Source organism: Panthera onca, chromosome E2, assembly GCF_046562875.1.
Source record: "Panthera onca isolate mPanOnc1 chromosome E2, mPanOnc1 haplotype 2, whole genome shotgun sequence".
Lineage (NCBI taxonomy): Eukaryota > Metazoa > Chordata > Mammalia > Carnivora > Felidae > Panthera > Panthera onca.
Genome location: NC_138353.1, coordinates 2,920,354 through 2,942,441, shown reverse-complemented (window position 1 = coordinate 2,942,441; position 22,088 = coordinate 2,920,354). Strand labels below are relative to the sequence as shown.

General features: G+C 59.9%; 3 protein-coding genes across 5 annotated transcripts; 2 read left to right on the top strand and 1 right to left on the bottom strand.

The window, feature by feature from the left end:
* Positions 1 to 1,496: 1,496 nt before the first annotated feature.
* FIZ1 (FLT3 interacting zinc finger 1) lies at positions 1,497 to 7,128 on the bottom strand. Of its 2 annotated transcripts, none has more exons than XM_060652501.3 (3): positions 6,607 to 7,128; positions 4,706 to 5,060; positions 1,497 to 3,757 (listed from the first exon to the last, which is right to left on the bottom strand). In XM_060652501.3, the coding sequence occupies exons 1-3, from the start codon at positions 6,807 to 6,809 to the stop codon at positions 2,579 to 2,581; spliced, it is 1,737 nt and encodes a 578-aa protein (XP_060508484.3). In that variant the 5' UTR covers positions 6,810 to 7,128; the 3' UTR covers positions 1,497 to 2,578. The 2 variants fall into 2 exon arrangements, with proteins under 2 accessions (XP_060508484.3, XP_060508483.2); XM_060652500.3 differs by having other exon boundaries at positions 5,672 to 6,705.
* A 263-nt stretch (positions 7,129 to 7,391) lies between these two features.
* On the top strand, positions 7,392 to 10,171 carry ZNF524 (zinc finger protein 524). Its single transcript, XM_060652660.2, has 2 exons — positions 7,392 to 7,519; positions 9,110 to 10,171. Exon 2 carries the CDS (start codon positions 9,149 to 9,151, stop codon positions 9,938 to 9,940), a length of 792 nt encoding a protein of 263 aa, XP_060508643.1. The 5' UTR covers positions 7,392 to 7,519; positions 9,110 to 9,148; the 3' UTR covers positions 9,941 to 10,171.
* Positions 10,172 to 11,346: 1,175 nt separating this feature from the next.
* Positions 11,347 to 21,372, top strand: ZNF865 (zinc finger protein 865). 2 transcript variants are annotated; one of them, XM_078439263.2, is made up of 3 exons: positions 11,476 to 11,579; positions 12,305 to 12,380; positions 17,683 to 21,372. In XM_078439263.2, the coding sequence occupies exons 2-3, from the start codon at positions 12,339 to 12,341 to the stop codon at positions 20,914 to 20,916; spliced, it is 3,276 nt and encodes a 1,091-aa protein (XP_078295389.2). In that variant the 5' UTR covers positions 11,476 to 11,579; positions 12,305 to 12,338; the 3' UTR covers positions 20,917 to 21,372. The 2 variants fall into 2 exon arrangements, with proteins under 2 accessions (XP_060508277.2, XP_078295389.2); XM_060652294.3 differs by lacking the exon at positions 12,305 to 12,380 and having other exon boundaries at positions 11,347 to 11,579.
* Positions 21,373 to 22,088: the final 716 nt, after the last annotated feature.

Sequence of the window (22,088 nt, the reverse complement as noted above, 5' to 3'; positions counted from 1 at the left end):
AATCCCACGCATGAGGACTCCACCCTCGTGATTTAAGCACCTCCCAATAGCTCCATCTCCAAATACTGTCACACTGGGCTTTAGGATTTCAACATATCGATTTTGATGGGGACACAAACATTCAGACCCTCACAGCGATGTTCCAGGTGTTCCGAGTTTGAGGCTGACCATATGTGCTGCTGGGAGTGTTTTTCTATGTGTCTCCCAGTGCAGGTGAAGGGATTTCTCTGGGGCTTGTGCCTAGCAGTGGGATTGCTGCATCGCGAGATATGCACATCTTCAGCCTTGTTAGAGCATGCCAATCTCCCAGGCATCTTATATTTAAGAAGCTCAAAATGGAATTCTTGATTCACCTAAACCCCTACCCAAATGTGTTCTTCCCCTTTTCTGTTCTTAATTCAAAATGCCACCACTCAACCAGACCCTCTTGATTCCTCCCTTTCAGTTACACACACACACACACACACACACACACTCACATTCTACTTACAGAATTCATCTCGAACCCACCCATTTCTCTCCACCACTAAGGTCTGGCCACCCCCCCCCCCCATCTCTCCTACTGGATTGCTATAGTCTTCTGCTTCCACTGTGCCCCTCCAGTTCCTTCTCCACTCAGCAGCCAGAGGGAACTTTGTAAAGTGCAAGAGTGATCCCATCCCTCCACGTTAAAATCTTGCTTTCGATGACCTGGAGAGCCCACCAGCCTCTGCGTGACCTGACCCCTCGACCTCAGTTCCTCCCTCTTCTCCGTGCCCATCCAGGCATCCTCCTCGCTGGTCTCTCGCCACCCTTCAGGTTTCAGATCAAATGCCACCTCTGTAGAGAAGCCCACAGGACACCCGAACTGGGATGGCAGAGTCACTTTCTTAACACCTCTCCTCATCTCCTTCAGATGCTCAAAACCATCTGGAAATTACTCTCCTTTCTTTGATTACTCTTTTCTCCACCCTATCGCCCACACACTAAACATATAAACCCCATGAGGAGTTATTTTCTTTGCTGTTGGATCCCCAGAGAGGATTACAATGCCTGGCACAGAATAGGCACTCAGTACAGGAATGTAATCTAGTGCACAGAAGACAATACGAATGGCTGACCCCTTCCCTGATGGGCAAATCCTATCCTAGGAATTGGATCTAAGCGTTCAAGGTACAAATTTGGACACCTGGAGGTGGAGTCTAAGAGATAGGGTCTCTGCTTAGGGGTAGAACTTTTCGTTAAGGAGATAGTTTGGTTTTTAGGGGGTAAGTCTTATGGGATTGATGGTTTCTAAAGGGCATGTTTAGCCCATTGGAGATGGATGTTGTTTTTAAGGGACTGGGTTCCCTTTTGGTGAGACTTAAACCCTTTCTGATTTTAATGGTCGTGCACTCTCGACTCAAAATTTGTCAGGAGGGAGGGAGGAAAGATCTTTATTTAGGGGGCCTGTCCTAAACCAGGGAGGGAGAAACTCCCACCTCTCTGGAGCCAAGGATCAGAAAATGAGACATCAGTGACTGACAGGACAAGGTTTATTGGGGTCCTGGAGACATTAGGGAGTGGGATGAGGGGGCAAGGTCGAGGCTCACAGGGGGGAACCCCCTAGCCAAACCCCCTTCCCCCTTGGGGTTGAGGGGAACACAGAGACAGACAAACCAACAGAGATGGAAAGACTGACAGGTGCTACAGCAGAGTGGGAGGAAAACCCCAATGTCCACCACCTCCCATTCAGATGAGTTCACAGGATGGGGAATGACGTGGACTGGCCCACACTCCAGAGCGAGGGAGGAGTGTCTGCCGTATTCACCTAAGGAGGGTGGGGGGCAGGCCACAGTCTGGACCAGCCCATTCCAGTGGACAGGGGTGTGTATCTGAATCAGTTCATTCTACTGGGCAGGAGGGATTTCAAACCAGCCTATTCTAGTGGTTGGGGGTGGGGAAGATCATTAGGGTTGATCCATTCTGCAGTAGGGGAGGGAGACCTAATTGGGGAGTGGGGGCTGAGGGCAGGGGACATCTACCCTGGTCCTCTTTCAGCATAAGGAATGAAATGGGGTGGGAGCGGGGGAAGGCAGATTCCGGCTGTATCCATTTTTTTTTTGGGGGGAGGGGGGACACCAGTGACTGGTGGGTAGCATTTGGAGGGGATCTAGGGAAATTCGGGGTCATGATCTCCCCACATTCTCCAGATCAAGGTCGTTGGGAATGATGGCTCTCAGGGAGAGGGGCAGCCTTCCCTTGGGGGAGGGGAAAGGTGCCCATCTGTCATTATTAGGGCCCTCAAGATGAGAAGTACTTGGGAGACCCATTTCTCACTGCTAGGTCCCCACAGCTTGGAGGCTGCCTATTGACTTGGGGGTGCCCAGCGTATATTCCAGGGGTCTCACACTCAGGGGTCCTGGACCCCGGAGCTGAGGAATCTCTCCGTTTATTTGCTGCCCTCCAGCTCAGGGCCCTGTGTGGGCGTCTGGTGGCCCTGTCTCTCCAGCCAGGGTCCCCTTGCTCCAGGGCCCGTGGATCTGGATCCAGACCGGGCCGGGCCCAAGTCCAGCCCCGCCCCGGGGAGGGGCGGTTGGGCGGAGGCGCGGCCTGGCTGTCAGTCCATGCCCCGGTGCAGCTTCAGGTGCCGAGAGAGGTTGCTGAGCGTGATGAAGCCCTTGCCGCAAATGTGGCAGGGAAAGGGCCGCTCGGTGCCGTGCAACAGCCGGTGGCGCTTGAGGTAGCACTCGTGGCGGAAGAACTTGCCGCACTCGAGGCACGGGAACGGCTTCTCGCCCGTGTGCACCAGCACGTGCCGCTCCAGGTCGCGCGGCGAGCGGAACAGCTTCTCGCACTCGGAGCAGCCGAAGATCTTCTTGCCCCGGCCCGAGCCGGACGCGGCCTCCCCGGCCGCCGGCTCCCCCTCCGGGGCCGCGGGCGTCGCCTCCGCCCCTCCACCCTCGCCGTGGCTGGCCCGCCGGTGCTCTTCTAGGGCCGCCAGGGCCGCGTACAGGGCCCCGCAGTGGCCGCAGCCGTAGGTGGCGGGCCCCGAGTGGGCCTCCAGGTGGCTGGCCAGCGCGGCAGCTGACGCGAAGAAGGTCCCGCAGTCGCACTGGTACAGGGTGTCTTCCGGCGCCTCGGCCACGGCCGCGGGCGCTGGGGCCTCCCCGCCGCCCTCGGGGAGCAGCCCCCGGAGCTCAGGCACGCCGCCCCCGGCGTGACCCAGGAGCAGCCCGCCGTCCCAGGCCGGCTGGGCGCTGCCTGCCTCCGCAGGACCGCCGCCGTCGGCCGCCCCCGCGGCCCAGGCCTGCGCAGGGGGCGCACCCGGGCTCTGCAGGTCGTGCGTCAGCTTGTGCCGCTCTAGCAGCGCGGGGGCGTTGAAGTCGCGCTCGCAGCGCGGGCACTTGAAGGGCTTCACATCAGTGTGCGCCGCCCAGTGGGCCGCCAGCTCGCGGCCCTGGTCGAAGCGCCGCGCACAGGCTCCGCAGGCGAACGGGGGCAGTGAGGCGGCGGCCGCGGCTGCGGCCTCCGCCAGCCCCCAGCTGCCCGGGCCCGCGCCCGCCGCCTCTGGGCCCTCTCCGCCAGCAGCTCCCGCACCCCCGCACACCGAGCAGGGGCCCACGTTGCAGCAGACGGAGCAGGGTGCGCTCAGGGCGGGCAGGCCTGGGCCGGGCTGCAGCGGAGACGGGAGCACCCCGCGGTGCTGGCGCTTGAGATGGCGGCCCAAGCTGGAGCGAGAGGAGAAGCGCAGCTCGCAGACCAGGCAGCAGTAGGGTTTCTCACCAGTGTGGACGACCTGGGAGGGAGAGAGGGAGAGCGCGGCATCAGAGCCGAGGGTCCAGCCTGCAGGGCGGATTCCTGCCCTCCGGAGTGGCCTTGCCTAGCTTCGACCTCCTCCCTCATCTTCTCTGATTTGGGTCATGTTGCGATTCTTTCTGCCCCTTCCCTCGCTGTTCCTTTAGGCTGGAGAACTCTTCCTCCCATTCGTTCGGACTAACTCTTACTCATTTTCACCAAGCCCACCTAGGAAACTGGGATTCCCTGGGAGAATGGCTAGGTACTAGGGCTCTGAGCACTAACAAACCTGGGTTCAAGTCCCCCTCTGCCTTCTACTTGCAGTGAAAACTAGACAAGTAACATCATCTCTGAGGCTCTGCTTTTCTCCTCTGTGACACGGGCACAAGATGTGCCATCTCACAGGTCGTTGTGAGTATAGGATAAAATCATCGCTAAATAGCTGCTCAATTCCTAGAAATTGTACTTATTATTGATAAATGTTCCGACCTCCTATGGATGTCCTCTAAGGTGGTGGATATCAGGAAGAGGTGGGGAGGATCTTTCATAATCCCCTGGGATGGGAGGTGGTTTTTCAAGGTAAATGTCCAACCTTCTAGAGCAAGAACTGTCCAACAGAACTTTCTGCACTGATGGAGGTGTTGTGTATCTTCACTGACCAATATGGCAGCCACCAGCGACACCTGGCTTTTGAGCAGGTGAAATGTGGCCAGTGTGTTACACAAGACTGTGCCTTACTGATAGTGGCCCTTGTGGTTTATTTAAAAGTCTGGGAGTACTAGAGACAGATTTTGAGCGTCCAGTCCTTTTGGTTGGTAGTGCCTGCCTGTTGAACTGTAAAGCTAAGTGAGAAAGCACAGCGCTGTCTGCTGCCCAAAGTGGGGCCCTGTGGCTCCAAGGGTGTGTCCAGCCCAGGGAGGCCAGCCTGAGCCCAGCCTGCGGGACTCACCTGGTGGTGCAGCAGGCCGGTGGAGTCTCGGAACCCTTTAGGGCAGGCAGAGCAGCGGTAGGGCCGCTCGCCGGTGTGCGAACGCAGGTGGTTGGCCAGGTTGAAGCTGTGTTTGAAGCCCTTGCCACAGCGCGGACACGCGTGGGGTTTGAGTGCAGTGTGCCGGGCGAAGTGGCGCCGAAGGTCCGAGCGGTAGCGGAAGCTCTTGCCACACTCACTGCAGTGAAATGGGACCCGGGGAGCAGCAGCAGCGGGAGGTGCTGGGGCCGGGGCCGGGGCGGGGACCGGGGGCACTGGCAGCGGGGCATCATCCATGGTGGCGTGGTGGGAGGGCAGTGGCGAGTGGAGGCTCTCTCTGGAGCAAGGGGAGACATGGAGGGCAGGTGAAGCAGTCAGCTCCCCATCAGCCCTCTCCTATCAGTCTCCTTGGACTCAGGACCCGCTATCTGTCCCCTGGGAACCCTTCCCACTTCCCTCCAAGCTACACTCAACCTCCAAGCCACGACCACCCATCGTTAAGCCTCCCCTTCTCCTACAAACCCTCCTCTCACTCATCTGCCAATCTTCCTAATTAGTGCCAAGTGGCTAATACACTCCTGAGTGTTTTTAAGCCTCTTCTCTACTTGGAGCCCCCCCCCCTTCTCCCTAAGCCCCGCCCACTGTTAGGCCCCAGCCACTCTGAATCAGGTCCCACCCACTCCTCCTCAAGTTCGAGTTGCCTCTTGAATTCTCTGACAAGTCCCTTCCTCTCTGAAAGTCCCTCCCAGTCTTCTTCGAGAGTGAAAGTCATCTTCGGGGAAAAGATTCACATTCCTAGCAAATGAGTGGGACAAAGATTTGGGGCCAAGTGCACTTGGTTCAACCTTCCAGGGCGACCAGGAATGGTCCTGGAACCTCTGAAGAAACCAACTGTCCATCTGCAGAAAGTCTGTCCATCTGCACAGTGGGAGTAACAGGGGTACCTACCTCATGCAGTGGAGATGAGGCGTAAGCAAAACTGTGGCAGTGCGTGCCGCGCCCTGACTCAGGCAGGGACCCAGCAAAGGCTCAACAGGCAAGCTGTTCTGATTTCTACTGCCTGCCAAGTTCCTCTGAGATTGCTCTCTAAATCCTACCATCTCTTCTCCGCTAAGGTGCGCCTCCAGAACGCCACACAGGTTGTCGTCTCCACCTAGCCTGTAGGGGGGCCCGTCCTTTCCAAGACCCCTCCACTCAGCCTTCCGGGGGGAGCCCCTTCCCAGCCCTCCAAATCATTGCACTTACGTTATGAAGACTTGTTATTTCCACTAAGACTAATTACACGCCTAAATCCCATCACCTCACTGCGCCCACTCCTGCACAAACTACTCCCCTTCTACTCTAAGCTCCGCCCACCTGTGCCCTGAGTCCTATTCCCGCTCCCCCCCCCCCCGCCCCCCCCACTCAGCCCAGGTAAGTCCCTTCCACCCTTCGACCTGGGACCCTCCTAGCACTCTTTGGCCACGCCCCTTATCAAGCCCCACCCATTGCTAAGCCCCACCCATTTTCTACCCATAGTCCCGCTTCTTTCACTAAGCCCAGCCTATTTCCATTCTAAGCCCCGCCCCTCTGGAAGCTCCTCCCCGCAGCTGCTCCGCCCCTGTCGCCACTAAGCCCCGCCTCCTTCCCACCCAGTCGCCTGCAGGACTGGCCCCCCCCCCCTCCCCTGTCGGCTCTGGGACCGAGGCCCTGAGTACCGGCCTTTTGTGCCCCTCCCCCCTGTCCCTAAGAGGTGCGGCCCGGGGCGCCCGGGGTGGGAGCAGGTCAGGCGCGACCCGCAGCCGGGCGAGTCCACCTCACTCGCACGGAGCGGGGGTTTTGGAGCCCTGGGGCGGCCCCAGGAGGCCGGGAAAGTCAGTCGGCTTTTCTCTTTAATTACTTACACCTCCCTCTGGGCGCCGACATTTTGGGCAGCGGGGGCAGCGTCACTTCCACCCGGGGGCCCCTCGACTTCCGCCTCGGCTCCCTGCTCCCCCACACTCCTTTCTCCCGCCCCCTTGGCTTCCCCCTCCCCACCGCCCGCCCTTATCCCTGTTTCCCGTCCCTTCCCCAGCACTGGAAGTTGGGGAAGCCAGGGTGGCGCCATCTTTGGTGAGGGCAGAGTGGGGCGGAGCTAAGGGGGGGGGGGGGGGAGGACTCCCGGCGCCATACAGACTGAGGGCAATAGGCTCCCGCCGCGGCCTCCTGCCCTCGGTGTCTGTGCTGGCGGGAGTTCACGTTGATGAGGGCAGATGTGATTCCCTTTTCACAGCCTTAGACTCCTCCAGTGTAGGATGTAGCTTTGAGTCCGGAGAAAAGAAAAATCAAAGTTCGGCGACTTTGGTAGAGTTAGGAGGAAAGAGCAGGTCCCATGTTGTTGTCAGCCCTCCAGGGGGTTTTGAAGCCTATCAGGCGCCATGTTAATTACGGGAACAAGCAGCCATTTTCCCGCTCCTCATCCTTGCGGTACCTGCCTTTGATTGGGTCACCCGGCTGGGTACTTTGTGGGAGGAAAGACATTTCTATGTGGTCCAGAATGTGTTGGTGGGGTTATTTCCCGCTCGGGGCCAGCGAAGGCGACGGGCGCGCAGGCGCGTTTTGGCTGCAAGGACGTGACCGGTCCTTAGGACCCGGCGCGTCCTCTTTGTTCCCCGCGGGCGCGGGCCCGACTGAGAGGGAGTGGGGGAGGGAGAGGGCGGGGCCGTCCCCAAGCGCGCCGCCGAGGGGCAGGGCCCCCTGGCCCCCGCCCCTTCCCACGCGCCGGCCCCGTCGCCCCCGCGCGCGCACACTCGCGAGCCCAGGCGACATGCAAATGAGGTACCCGAGAGGCGGGGGTCCGGGCGGGGAGAGGGGAGCGGAGGGAGGGGAGGACCGGGGCCGCGCGCTCCTGGAGCGCGCCCCCACACCTGCTTCTGCGCCCGCGCCCGCCGCAGCGCGCGCGCCGACCTCGCGCCCCGCGGAGTCGGCCCGGGCGCGCGCGCGCAGACCCCCTTCCTGGAGGCCCTCGCCGTCCGCGGCCCGCGCGCCGCTCATTGGCCGCCGCCCCCGCAGGGCCCGCCCCGCGCGCTCGGGCCGCCAGGCGCGTGCCTGCACGGGGGTGGCAGAGGGGCAAGGGGCGAGGCCCCTGTTCCGGAGACCCCGGTTCTAGTCCAGGCCTTCCTACCGGAGCGAACCATGTGATCGTGGAAAAGTGGTGGCCCCTCTCTGGCCTTCAATGTATGTGCCTGTTCCAGTGGCACCTGCAGCCCCAGCTGTTAACTGCACCTCTTCCTTCCTCACTCTCGCCTTAATTACACCCTAGTCTCATGGTCCCATGCTCTGTCGATGGAGGTCATGGTGGTGATGGTAGTTTACTGAGTGCTTACTATTACCGACTGACAACTTGCTATAGCCATTTTACAGAGGTGGAAACTGGCCCAGAGAAGCAAAGTCATTTGTTAATTAATGGCAGAGCTGGATCTAACCCAGGTGTAAGGAACCCTATGGTGTCCCCTTGTCTCCTTGGGTGCATTTCTTCTCACTCCCTGCGCCTTTGGGGTCCTGGAGATCTAGTTCGAGTCCTGATCTCGCTCTTGTTTGCAGAGAGGGCTTGGGCAACTGACTTGGCTTTCCTGTGCCTCTGTTTCCCCAGCTGCAAAATGGGGGTGATGTACCATTATTCAGAAAGTTGGCGTGGGGTTTAGCTGTCAGTGAGTGCCTAGCTGATATCTTCTAGGCACTTCTGTGCACTGAGCACTTTATGTTTATGTGTATTATCCCCATGCCATGTCTGTGCGAGTAAGATGACCTATTCGTCCTATTTTGCAAAAGGCTTAATGGAGGCTCAGAGAAATAATTGCCCCAGACCACACAGAGAGTGAGTGATAGACTCAGGAGTTGAACCCAGACCCTGTGAGTTGGGAGCCTTAACAGTTCCCATATATTTCTTCACCCACGACTTGGGGCCAAACCACCTGGGACCACCAGTCCCTGTCTTCTCCCAGTCCTGAACTCCCACACTCCTCCCACTTTGCCAAACAGAAGCGGGACAAAACATCTGGGCCTCCATGGCTCAGGTTTGATGCGTTCTTTGTTTTGAGGATCGCAATACTGGCCCATACCCTTAGTTGGACTCTATCCTATCCTCCTATGAAGATTTTCCTTTATTTTGATTCAAGATGACTCTGAGCTTCTAGGAAGGGGGTGAGGGAGGCTTAGGAGACACCTGTGTGGCTAAAGGTAGTGTCTTTTTACCAAATGGTTGGAATTATCTTGCTATTTTACCCACCAGTGTAGCTATAACTGTCCAGGTGAATGTTGGCCATGCCCAGGTCGAGAGACTCAGACCAAGGGATGGGCGAGGTGTTGGGGGACAAGGGATGACTCAGACCCTCCCTGCACTGACGGCTGCCCCCTCTCTTCCCTTAGCCCGGCTCCAGTGCCCAGACCCAAGCCCCCCACTGCTCAATGGACACCCCCAGCCCAGACCCGTTGCCTTCGCCTTTGCCCGGGGAGGAAGAGAAACCTCTGGCCTTACCTCCTCCTGTTCCCCGGGGCCGCCGAGGCCGGCGCCCTGGGGGGGCCACCTCCTCGAATCGGACGCTCAAGGCCGCCCTCCCTCGCAAGCGGGGCCGCCCCCCCAAGTCAGGGCAGGAGCCCCCGCTGGCACAGGGGGTGACAGCCCCTGTGGGCAGCGGCGGTGGCAGCGACCTCCTGTTGATCGATGATCAGGGTGTGCCCTATACAGTCTCTGAGGGGTCAGCGGCTGGTTTGCCTGAGGGCTCCGGCCCCAAGAAGGCCCCGCACTTCTGCCCGGTGTGCCTGCGGGCCTTCCCCTACCTCTCCGACCTGGAACGCCACAGCATCTCGCACTCAGAGCTGAAGCCGCACGAGTGCAAGGATTGCGGCAAGACCTTCAAGCGGTCCAGCCACCTACGGCGGCACTGCAACATCCATGCCGGCCTGCGGCCCTTCCGCTGCCCACTCTGCCCTCGTCGCTTCCGCGAGGCGGGTGAGCTGGCCCACCACCACCGTGTCCACTCCGGGGAGCGCCCCTACCAGTGCCCTGTCTGCCGGCTGCGCTTCACGGAGGCCAACACGCTCCGGCGCCATGCCAAACGCAAGCACCCCGAGGCCATGGGGGCACCCCTGTGTTCCCCGGACCCAGGGCCCGAACCACCGTGGGACGACGAGGGCATTCCGGCTACGGCAGGGGCTGAAGAGGGGGTGGAGGAGCCGGAGGGCAAAGAGCTGGCTTGATCCACACCCTGGGCCACCTGTCCCCAGGCCAGGTTTAGAGCTGGGAGTTCAGCTGGTGCTGAGCCTGGGCAGGAAAGCTGGGACGCCCTCATACCTGGTGGTCTTCCCGTTGTGGGAGGGGGTTGAGGGTGAGGACCTAAACTCCTGGGTCCTGCTGCCTTCTGCCACCCTCCCCCGGACTGACAGGCCCCTGGAGGCAGGGGCCTTGGAAATAAATATCTGCCTACTGGCTTCCTGTGTGTATTCAGTGATGGTACCAGGGCTGGCCCTCCCTTCAAATGTCCTCTGGTCGCTATGCCACCCTGATAGGAGTGCATCGAATTTGGGAGAACCCCATGTCATGTGCCTTGTTAGCTTGCCACTATGGGCTGGCTTGGAGGAAGGCTTTGCCCCCTCTCCCAGTTCCAGCAGACCCCAAAGTGCTCCCTGTAAATATCCACTCTAAGTAAAACATTGAACCTCTGTGCAAATGTGATCTAGGTCCCCATCCCCCATCCCCCATCCCAGCCATATTCTTGGAAATTCTGCCCCCACTACTTTGCCCCATCACTTCGTCCTGACACTAAGGAAAAACCGAGTTGAGGGTTGTGAGTAGAATTGACAACTTTGGTAAGGCTTACGTAGATAAGAGGTGTGGCCAGGAGGGGGCGGGGCTAGGGAAACAGGGGGCGGGGTTGGGGCTAAGGGGTGAGGCTGATGAGCATTGTGGGCGGGGTTTAGGGGGTAGGTGTTGACAACAAGGGTGGGGCTTGACTTGGTTTAAGGGTTGGCAGGCAGAAGGTGGAAACGATTTAGAGGCCATATGAATAGGGTTTATCTGAGAGGAGACGTTTCAAGGGGGAACTGCAGGAGAGCAAGGTGTTGGGACAGACGGGATGTAACTGTGAAGAGAAGGTGCTGTGAGGAGGGCATGACTGTTATTCAGGCACAGGTGACAGAAGGGGGTACCTAAATAAATACTAAGGAAGGGAAGTGCCTGAGACGAAGGGCGCTTAGTAGGAAGGGGCTGGGCTAACACAGGGGGCTTGGTGCAGCCTAAAAACCTCTGGGGGGCACTGCTTAGAAGAAAGTGTTGGGGCTGTGGGCGGGGCTGAGGGGAGATAGGTGGAGTTCTTGGGGACTTGGAGGTGGGTAAGAACAGGAGAAAAATCGTGGGTGCTGGGGCGAGGAGGATGGATTTTAAGGCAGTGGGCGGGGCTTAAATAATTAAGCTACAAAACGGGCGTGGTTCAGAATGGGGGAGGGGCTTACACGCCAGATTTACGCGAGGGGCGTGGCTTAACCGGATGTCTGGAGCGTGTGGGCTGTGCCCTAGGAGGCGGGGGCTCAGGGCGCAGGCGCACGTTGCTTAGCTCGCCTACCGGAAGCGGCCTAGGCTCTCCCCGTCCGCGTCCCCGAGCCAGTGCGCAGGCGCACTTCTCTTTCTCGGTCGCCGCCACCGCCTCCTCTTTCCGCTCCTCCACGCCGGCGCCTCGGAGACGGGCGCGACTTCCGCTTCCGGGCGGGCGGGCAGGCGGGCGGCGCGGGGCTGCCGGGGAGGGGGAGGGGGCGGCACTTCCGGTCGGGCCCTCGGGTCTCCCCGGAGCGGCGGCGCCTCCTCCGCCTCCTCGGCCTCCTCCCGGCGGAGACCCCTGCGCCGGTGAGTGACGGGGCGCGTGGCCCGGGGACCCGGGGGCAACGGGGGCGGGGGGTCCCGCCCTGGCCCGCTCTGGTCCCCAGAACGTCCCCGTCAGTGCCTCTCCCGCCGGGCCCTCGCCAGGGGTCCCCCCAGTCACTGCTCCCCCATAAGCCCCTTCCAGACATCTGCCCCATTAACGCCCCCATGCAGGACGGCTGCCAAAGCGTCCTTATTTGTGGCGATCCCTTAAACTGCTGCCAGGGCCCCCATGAATGCTTTCTCATAGGATCGCTTCTGCGTAACCCTCGTCATTGCTGCCTCCAGGACAGCCCCCCAAATGCCACCAGCACTGCCTTCCTTCACGGAGGGCAGCTGCCCGTGAACCCTCCGTTAGTATTCCCTATAGACTGCCTCCAAAGAGTGTTGCATTAGTGCTTCGCTGCAGAACTGCCCCTCTTATCTCTGTCCACACACAGCAGCCCCCAAATCTCCCACATTTCCACTCCCCCCCCCACCCCCCCCACCCCCCCGCCTCCTCCCGATGTAAAAATACTTTCCATTCTGGTCTGCAGCAGAAAATACCTTTTTTTTTTCTTCTGCCACCACCACCCCCCCACCCGGTACCGTAGTGGTTGAGAATACCCCTTTCAACCCTCCCCCTTCCTCCCCCCCCCCCCCCCCCCCCCATAGAACAGCTAGCTCCCTCTAGAGTTCTGCTCTCACACCCACATCCTCTCCCCATTCAGGTGGAAACAGCTGCCTGTTTAGCTCCAGGCTCCAATGAAACACTTCTGCTGTACCTCCCTCCTCTCCCCAAGCCAGGTCAGCTCCTGTCCCTAGTCCTCCCACAGAGCAGTGCCCCACAGTGAGCCTCTCCCTCTCAGGCCACCTCTTTCTGTGGCGTTAACCTCTCCCACTTCGCACCCAGCTTCATTTCATCCTCCTGGACGCCCTAGAGAAGACCCCCATCTTTACTATGGCCTGACCTCTTTTTTTCCCCAGGCATGTGTTCATTCATTCATTCATTCATTCACTGTTCTAGGTACAGGGCATACAGTGGTGAAGGAGAGAGATACACATGGTCTTTCATTTTGTGGGTTTTACAGTCTACTTGAGAGAGTTCAAACACAAGTGAACGAATAAGATAAATCCTGTTTTCTGGGTTCTCCCAGAGCCCGATGGTTTACCTCAGAGGTGAAAACTGAATTAGCAGAGGTGACTTAGCCATGTAGAGATCTGGGTGGATGGTTTCAGGCAGCGAGAATAGCAAGTGCAAAGGTCCTGAGGTGGCCGTGATCATGGTGAGTGGAGGAGCATCAGGGAAGCCAGTGAAGGAAGAGAACAAGAGGGAGAGGGTTTGATGTCTTAGAGCATTGGGGATAAGGGCACTGTGATCAATTTTCTCGCCTTTGTCAGCTCTACCAAGCCCATACTGTTCTTCATTTGTTCATTCGTTCATTTGTTCAACAAGTGTTTGATGAGGACCTGTTACACGTGGCGGATGCAGCAGAGAACCAAACAGACAAAAACCCTTGCCCTCATGGAGCGCATATGCTAGCTGATGGGACAATTAAAAAACAAAATGTGTGTGTGTGGATAAAATACAGCAGGATCAGGGTATAGTCACAGAAGAGGGTGGCAAAAAGGCCTTCTTCAAAAGATTCCCACTGTCATCTTGTCGCTCCCCAAAGCCACACACACACCTCTGTGTAAATCCCGACCCTCCTGGACAACTGTGGCCAACCGGGGGCTGCTCTTACCAGCTCCCCCCAAGAGTGAAGTGGTTAAGAGGGTGAGTCCGGGATTCCACTGTGTTCATATCTCTGAGCAAACCACTCCCTCTTTTCCTAGCCTCATTCATTCACTTATTTCATAAATATTTTTGGAGACAGGCACTGATCTAGGTCCTGGGATAGAACAGTGAACAAAACAGGTAAAAATCGTTGCCTGTATGGAGCCCACCTTCTAGAGGGGGAGGCCAGCAACAACAAGACAAGCAGAATATATGGTTTATCGGGTGATGCTGACAGGTAAGGACAGAAACAAAGCAGGCTGGGAAGAGCTGGAATGTTGGTGTGGATGACAGGTTACAGGGGCCATGGAGAGCCTCACTGAGGAGACAGCCTTTGGGCAGAGGTGTGAAAGAGGTGAGGGAGAGAGAGGTATAGAGATAGCAGTCAGAGGATTCCAGACAGAAGCAACAGCCAGTGCAAGGGCCCTGGGGTAGGAATGCTGGCACGTTGGAGGAGCAGCCAGGTGGCCATGGAGGGTATGTAGGTCATCATAGAGACTTTGACTTTAAGTGGGATGGGTGTCATTGCAGGGTTTGAACAGAGGAGGGACGTGGTTTGGCCTTAGTCCTCCCATCTGTTAAATGAGAATAATAGTAATGCTTATCTGATGAGTCTGTTATGAAGTTGGAGACAAACCACATAAGATACGTAGTACGGTGCTTATTAGTGTTCAGAAAATCCTGGTGGCTGGTTCTGGGCTCGGGTATCAAGGAAGTGGGTGCGGCGAAGTGTATTTCTAGTATAAGGCAGAGTGGGGGGCCTTCCTTTATTTTGGAGAGAGAATGTTGAAAGACAGCATGCTGTAGTGGGTAACAGCACGCACTCTGGAGCCCTGCTGCTTGCCTCCTATTCCTGGCTCTGCCACGGCTTGTTACTGGTATGACGTTAGGAGATGAATTTATGTCTCCGGCCCTCAGTCTCTTCCTCTGTGAAACAGAGTTGAGAGTGGTCACCATCTTCTTGACTCAGTAGGAAGATTCGTTGAAGGATTTAGAAGAGCACTAGGCAGGTAGAAAGCACTTCACATTACGCGGTACCGTGTGTCCACGTTACTGTTATTAACAGAGTACAGCTTCATCCCAAGTCGAACCTGTTGTAGCAGAATGGCCCACAGGTCCTGGTATCGGAGAGATTTGGAATCTAATACCTACTTTCCCCTTGACTGGCTATGTGACCTTGGGGAAATGACCCCCCCCTTCTCAGTTTTCCCACTTAAAAAATGGAGCTGATAACAGTACAGGACCATCGTGAGGCCTCACGATGCTGCACCTCAAACTGGTTGAACGATAAACACAAACATGAGCTGTTACGATTACGAGTGTCGTTGCTGGAATGACAAATACTGTAAAGGAGGTGCCCAGAGACTGACTGCCATTGCACAGGAGGCAGGGAAATCCCCATTGTCCCCTTGGGACATGCCCCCATCATGCTTCTCTCCATAGGATGCGTCTCCCCTTAGAAAGACACCGATTTAAGGCTGGGATCCCCTGAAAGAGGAAATGCCTCTTATTTCCCAGTGGAAATACTGGGAGCGTGATCACTTCCATCCCCCAGTGCTCCTCCCTGCTCTTCACAGCAGTAGCCCTTCACATCTTCCCACTCGCCTTTGGGTCCCTCCTTACAACATCACCGCCCTTGAATTCCTTCTTCTGGGGACCTCCACCCCGTGTCAACTCCATCTCTGCTAAACGTCCCCCTCCCTCCCTCAGGGGGTTCTGGTCAGCTCAGTCTTGTTCCTTTGCTCATTTAACAAACACTTATCGGTATAGGCTATCAGTTTACCTCTGAACCCTACTTTGGCTGCATCTTCCCTAAGTTTTGGTACGTTGTGTTTTCATATTTATTCATCTGGGGTTCCTTGTTTCTTGTGGTTTCTTGGTGGGTCTGCTGGTGATTTAGGAGGGTGCTGTTTAAGTCCCATATATCAGCAAATACTTATCAAACAACCACACCGTACTGGGTGCTGTGCTCGGTGCTGGGGGCACAGCGGCAAACAAGACAGACCAAATCCTTATTCTGTTAGGTGGGGATGCCAGACAGTAAACACACAGTCAAAGAAATACACACAGCAAGTGGTGGCAGTGACAGTGATGAGAAAATGCAGCAAGATGAGGGGTTAGGGAGGATTGGGTAGGATGGAGAGGACATCTGAACAGGGACCTGAAGCAAGCACAGGACTGAACCTTGAGATCTGAGGGATAGACTCGCCACATCACTGCTCCATCCGTTCAAGACAGAGACCCCCTTCCCCTCCCACCCAGCCCCCTACATAAACTCCCATCACCTAGGTAACACCCCCCAGTAAGGCTCCAGGCCCCACAGTCCACCCCACCTTTGTCCACCTTAGGAAACAAACAACCTGGTGGGGGAAGTGGGGAGGCTGAGCCGCAGACTTGCTCTGTGACCTTGGGCAATTTACTTGACTTCTCTGTGCTTCTGTTTTGTCAAAAGGGGATAATAGTCCCTGTGTCATAGTCTCATAGATTTTGGGGGGATTTGCTGGGAACACACTGGGCTTGTAGGAAATGCCCAGTCAACATTAGCTGTTATTAATATGTACCCTGATGGAGGCAAGCCAGGGCGGTGGTTTCTTCCCTAAGACACCTCCTTCCCCTGCCCCTTGCACTCCTCTACCATGTGCTTTCTGCCCACCCAGCCCACTCTCCCGGTCTCCTGGGTTTAGGTTTCCCCCACAGGCTCCCACCACCACTGCAGCCATGCCTTTGTTCCTTCTGGAGAGCAAATTAACCAGAGGGGGTGTGAAGGGCATGGGATGTTGAGTTTCGTCCAAGGACACCCAGAGCTAGAGGCTAAAAATATCGACCTCTTGGCGGAGGAGTGGAGGAGACACTCACCTTTCACCTGTGGGGGGGAGAGAGCCAGCTGGCTGGCTGGGGGCAGATGGGCCCTGGCCTTGGTAGGCATCGCTGACCCCTGTTGTGGGCACAGAGCCAGGCCCCCATGGGCCAGGGATTATGGACAAGAAGCATGCTACACCTTGGGGGCTCTTCTCCCACTGACTGTCGCGGACTTGGTGGAGGTGTTTCCCCGGCCTCCTGGGTGGCTCAGGTTCAAAAGTCCATTGTAGGAGCTGAGGTTCTGGTGGGGGCCGGGGTGCAGACATGGACACCTGCCTTCTGGAATGACAAATACTATAAAGGAGGTGCCCAGAGACTGACTGCCATTGCACAGGAGGCAGGGAAATCCCCACCTGGGGCGAGGACGGAGATCTGCACCCCCTGGGCATCTGCTGTCGGTGTCCCCCAGGTGTGTGACGTCACTGAAGGCACACATAATGTTTCCTTCCGTGCAGAGTGAGCTCCCTAAATTCCCCCTGCAGCCTAGGGGTTACCGCCTCCTCATAGAAATGGAGAAAGCGAGGTTCGGGAAGGAGAGGGAATGTGAACCCAGGTCTGCCCAGGTGCAGTGCCCACCTGTTTCCTGCTGCGTCAGGCTGCCTTCTCAGTGCCAGGCCTCCCGGTGTAACTTGCTTCTTCCAGGCAAACACCTTGTAGTAAGAGAACACGGCCCTCCCCAACACTGATTTCATTCCAGTTCTCTTGGTCTGTCTTGACCTTGTCTACTGCCAGTGCTGAGAGGGTATCGATATAGTACCACTTACCGCATGCTTGCAAAGTGCCAGGAAGCCTCCACCCAAAGGCCTGCTATTTGCTTGCTGGAGCCTCACATCGACCCTGAGCAGGAGGGGTGTGCTTTGTCACCTCTGTTTGTAGATGTGGCAGTCTGGGCACAGAGAGGTTCAGGAACTTGCCTGTGTTCACACAGCTGGAATGTGGTGGGGTTCAGATTCCTATCTGGCACTCGAGCTCTAGAGTCCACCCTCTTATCATTTTAGAGGCAAAACCTGAGGGGATTGAGAACGGGGCTCGTGTGTGTGTGTGTGTGTGTGTGTGTGTGTGTGTGTATGTATGTATGTGTTTTGGAGAGGGGTGTGTGTGTGTGTTTTAGGAGGGTGCTGATACCCAAGAGTTTGTAAGGGGACTGCCACCAGAGGCAAGGGGTGCTGGGAGAATTAGATTGGGGGTGCGGAGCTGAGGGCCTGGGGCATGGGGAGAAAGGATGTGGGAAGACCCCAGAAACAACGGGAACGTGGAAGGGATGGGAGGGCAGGAGCAAAGGGGCCCCAGCAAGGAGGTGGACGGCTGAGCAGGCGTCTGTGGTGTGCTAGAGCCAGGAGGGGGGCTGCCCTGTGCGCTGGAGGGGCGGGGGGCCGAGAGGAACAAGGCTGGGAGGCAGACTGTGGCTCCGGCAGATGGCCATGACTTCCGGCGCCCGGTCCTCTTTCCTCAGCCCTGTCCTCTTCTCCACAGGGTCTGCCGTCGCCCACCCCGCCCGAGATGGAGGCAAACGCAGCGGGCGGTGCCGCCGGGGGCGGTGGGGGCAGCGGCATAGGGGGCGAGGACGGGGTTCACTTCCAGAGCTACCCCTTCGACTTTCTGGAGTTCCTCAACCATCAGCGCTTCGAGCCCATGGAACTGTACGGGGAGCACGCCAAGGCGGTGGCCGCCCTGCCCTGCGCCCCCGGGCCGCCGCCCCAGCCCCCGCCCCAGCCCCCTCCACCCCAGTACGACTACCCGCCCCAGGCGACCTTCAAACCCAAGGCGGAGGCGCCGTCCTCGTCCTCGTCGTCCTCGTCGTCGTCCTCGTCGTCGTCCTCGTCGTCGTCGTCCTCCTCGCAGGCCAAGAAGCCCGACCCGCCCCTGCCGCCCGCCTTCGGGCCCCCTCCGCCCCCCCTATTTGATGCTGCCTTCCCCGCCCCGCAGTGGGGCATCGTCGACCTGTCTGGACACCAGCACCTTTTTGGGAACCTGAAACGCGGAGGGCCCGCGACCGGGCCGGGGGTGGCCCCGGGGCTGGCCTCTCCCACCGGGACCCCGGGGCCGCTTCCCGCCCCCTCACAGACCCCTCCGGGGCCCGCCGCAGGGGCGGCGGCCTGCGACCCGGCCAAGGACGACAAAGGCTACTTCCGGAGGCTCAAGTACCTGATGGAGCGGCGCTTCCCCTGCGGCGTGTGCCAGAAGTCCTTCAAGCAGTCCTCGCACCTGGTGCAGCACATGCTGGTGCACTCGGGCGAGCGGCCCTACGAGTGCGGCGTCTGCGGCCGCACCTACAACCACGTGTCCAGCCTCATCCGCCACCGCCGCTGCCACAAGGACGTGCCGCCCGCCCCCGGGGGCCCGCCGCAGCCCGGGGGGCCCCTCCCGCCGCTGGGCCTGCCGGCACCCTCGGCCGGCGCACCCCCCGCCGCCCCCACCCCCGTGCCCTCCGGCCCTCCCGCCCCGCCCCCAGCCGCCGCCGCCGCCGCCGGAGCCGGAGCCGGAGCCGCCGTGGCCGCCAGCGTGGCGGAGGCGGCCGGAGCCCCCGCTGGGGTGGGCGTGCCCCCTCCCGCGGCGGGGGGCGGCGAGGGCCCGTTTGCCTGCCCGCTGTGCTGGAAGGTCTTCAAGAAGCCCAGCCACCTCCACCAGCACCAGATTATCCACACCGGTGAGAAGCCCTTCTCCTGCTCCGTGTGCAGCAAGAGCTTCAACCGCAGGGAGAGCCTCAAGCGCCACGTGAAGACGCACTCGGCCAACCTCTTGCGCCTGCCGTGCGGCGTCTGCGGGAAGGCCTTCCGCGACGCCGCCTACCTGCTCAAGCACCAGGCGGCCCACGCGGGCGCTGGCGCGGCAGGACCCCGGCCCGTGTACCCCTGCGACCTGTGTGGCAAGTCGTACTCTGCGCCCCAGAGCCTGCTCCGCCACAAGGCGGCGCACGCCCCGCCCGCCACCGCCCCGGACGCGCCCAAGGACGCGGCGGCCGCGGTCGCGCAGCCCCCGCCAGCCTTCCCTGCGGGCCCCTACCTCCTGCCCCCGGACCCTCCGGCCACGGACAGCGAGAAGGCCGCGGCGGCCGCGGCGGCCGTGGTGTACGGCGCCGTGCCCGTCCCGCTCTTGGGGGCGCACCCGCTGCTGCTCGGCGGGGCTGGCACCAGCGCGGCGGGCGGCGCGGGCGCCAGCGTCCCCGGAAAGACTTTCTGCTGCGGCATCTGCGGGCGGGGCTTCGGGCGACGCGAGACTCTGAAGCGCCACGAGCGCATCCACACCGGCGAGAAGCCCCACCAGTGTCCCGTGTGCGGGAAGCGCTTCCGGGAGTCCTTCCACCTGAGCAAGCACCACGTGGTGCACACCCGCGAGCGGCCCTACAAGTGCGAGCTGTGCGGCAAGGTCTTCGGCTACCCGCAGAGCCTCACCCGCCACCGCCAGGTGCACCGCCTCCAACTGCCCTGCGCCCTGGCTGGGGCTGCGGGCCTCCCGGCCACGCAGGGTGCGCCCGGGGCCTGTGGGCCGGGCGCCTCGGCCGCCTCTGCCGGGGCGGCCGATGCCCTGAGCTATGCCTGCTCGGACTGCGGCGAACACTTCCCGGATCTCTTCCACGTGATGAGCCACAAGGAGGCCCACATGGCGGAGAAGCCGTATGGCTGCGATGCCTGCGGCAAGACCTTCGGCTTCATCGAGAATCTCATGTGGCACAAGCTGGTCCACCAGGCTGCCCCCGAGCGCCTGCTCCCGCCCACGCCCGGGGGTCCCCAGCCCCCGGATGGCTCCGGCAGCGCCGACGCGGCCAGCGTGCTGGACAACGGGCTGGCGGGAGAGGTGGGGGCGGCCGTGGCTGCCCTGGCGGGGGTGTCCGGGGGTGACGACGCCAGCGGGACGGCGGTGGCGGGGGGCGGCGGGGGTGCCAGCTCGGGCCCTGAGCGCTTCAGCTGCGCCACGTGTGGCCAGAGCTTCAAACACTTCCTGGGCCTGGTGACTCACAAGTACGTGCACCTGGTGCGGCGGACCCTAGGCTGTGGCCTCTGCGGCCAGAGCTTCGCCGGTGCCTACGACCTGCTCCTGCACCGCCGCAGCCACCGGCAGAAGCGGGGCTTCCGCTGCCCGGTGTGCGGCAAGCGCTTCTGGGAGGCGGCCCTGCTGATGCGCCACCAGCGCTGCCACACGGAGCAGCGGCCCTACCGGTGCGGCGTGTGTGGCCGAGGCTTCCTGCGCTCCTGGTACCTGCGGCAGCACCGCGTGGTGCACACCGGCGAGCGCGCCTTCAAGTGCGGCGTGTGCGCCAAGCGCTTCGCGCAGTCGTCCAGCCTGGCGGAGCACCGGCGGCTGCACGCCGTGGCCCGGCCCCAGCGCTGTGGCGCCTGCGGCAAGACCTTCCGCTACCGCTCCAACCTGCTGGAGCACCAGCGGCTGCACCTGGGGGAGCGCGCCTACCGCTGCGAGCACTGCGGGAAGGGCTTCTTCTACCTGAGCTCGGTGCTGCGCCACCAGCGCGCCCACGAGCCGCCGCGGCCCGAGCTCCGCTGCCCTGCCTGCCTCAAGGCCTTCAAGGACCCCGGCTACTTCCGTAAGCACCTGGCGGCGCACCAGGGCGGACGGCCCTTCCGCTGCTCCTCCTGTGGGGAGGGCTTCGCCAACACCTACGGCCTCAAGAAACACCGCCTGGCGCACAAAGCCGAGGGCCTCGGGGGACCTGGGGCAGGGGCGGGCGCCTTGGCCGGAAAGGATGCCTGACCAGGAGGGGGTTCCCATCCGCCACTCCAATCAGATGTCCCCTCCCAACCCCTCCCTTCCTTCTCTCCAGTTGCTGATCAGACTCTTAACCCCTCCTCGCTGTTGCCCAGCCATCCTTCAGAACTTCGGACAGACTAGCCTCCTTGCAGGCTCATGCCGCACAGACTCCGGTCCCGGACGTCTCTGGCCCTCCCCTCAGCCCGTCAGACACTGAACTTGACCCTCCGTCCAACTCCGTTTTGTAACCTTCATCAGCGCCCCCTCCCCCAGCAGCATTCTGTCCCCCGATAAGCTTTGGTGGAGGATGTTGGTCTGAACTGCCCCTCCCCATTCCTTTGGGATCTGGCTGGAACCGAGTATGCGTGGAGTTGGGAGGGCACAAGGGGGACTGGGTGCTCTTTTGGATTGTGGGGTGGGGGCGGGGTGGTAGACGCGGCTTGTACAGAGCGGAGAATAATAAATCGTATCAACAGGGCCACCGGAGTCCTTTCTTGCATCCCAGGGAGAGGGGATTAAGCGCTGATGAAGTTGAGAACTTTTGCTTCCCAGGGATTTCGATTCCCCGACAACCTCTGCCTCACCCTCAGGCTTTCTGCTTTGCCTCATCCAAATGATAATTACTGAGGATTTACCGTATCCAAGCTTCAGTCTGCACGTTGGGCAAAGGGAGATGAACAAGACAGGTAAGTTTCTGTTCTCAGAAACTCACAGTGTGCCTGGACTCCTTCCCCCTTTGAGATGTTGTTGGCGTTTGTTCGCCTGGCCCACATTTCCAGAAGCCCTCCCCCACCCCCCAACGTCTGCTGGGTCCTTCACTGGATGGCGGGGAAACATGAATTGGACACGTTCCTTGCCCTCAATGGAGGAGAACCCCTGTGTTCCCGCGTCGCACAGACTCCTCGTCCATCGCACCCATCCGTCCAGGATAATTGGGAGGGGCTTCAAAAGCCCTTCCACGGCGCTCACTTCCGTTGCTGGAACAGTGAGCCAGCTATGTGCTCTCTGTGTTGTTATCCCATCTGTCAGAAGAGGAGGCGGAGGTCCTGGAGAAGAAAGAGGCTCCAGGGACCGCCAGCAAATCCACAGTAGAACAGGGACTGCGGGCCCAGGGTGCTCAGTGCTGGGACTGGAAGACAAAGCTGGTTAAGGGGGCATGGCCTGGGCGGGTTCGG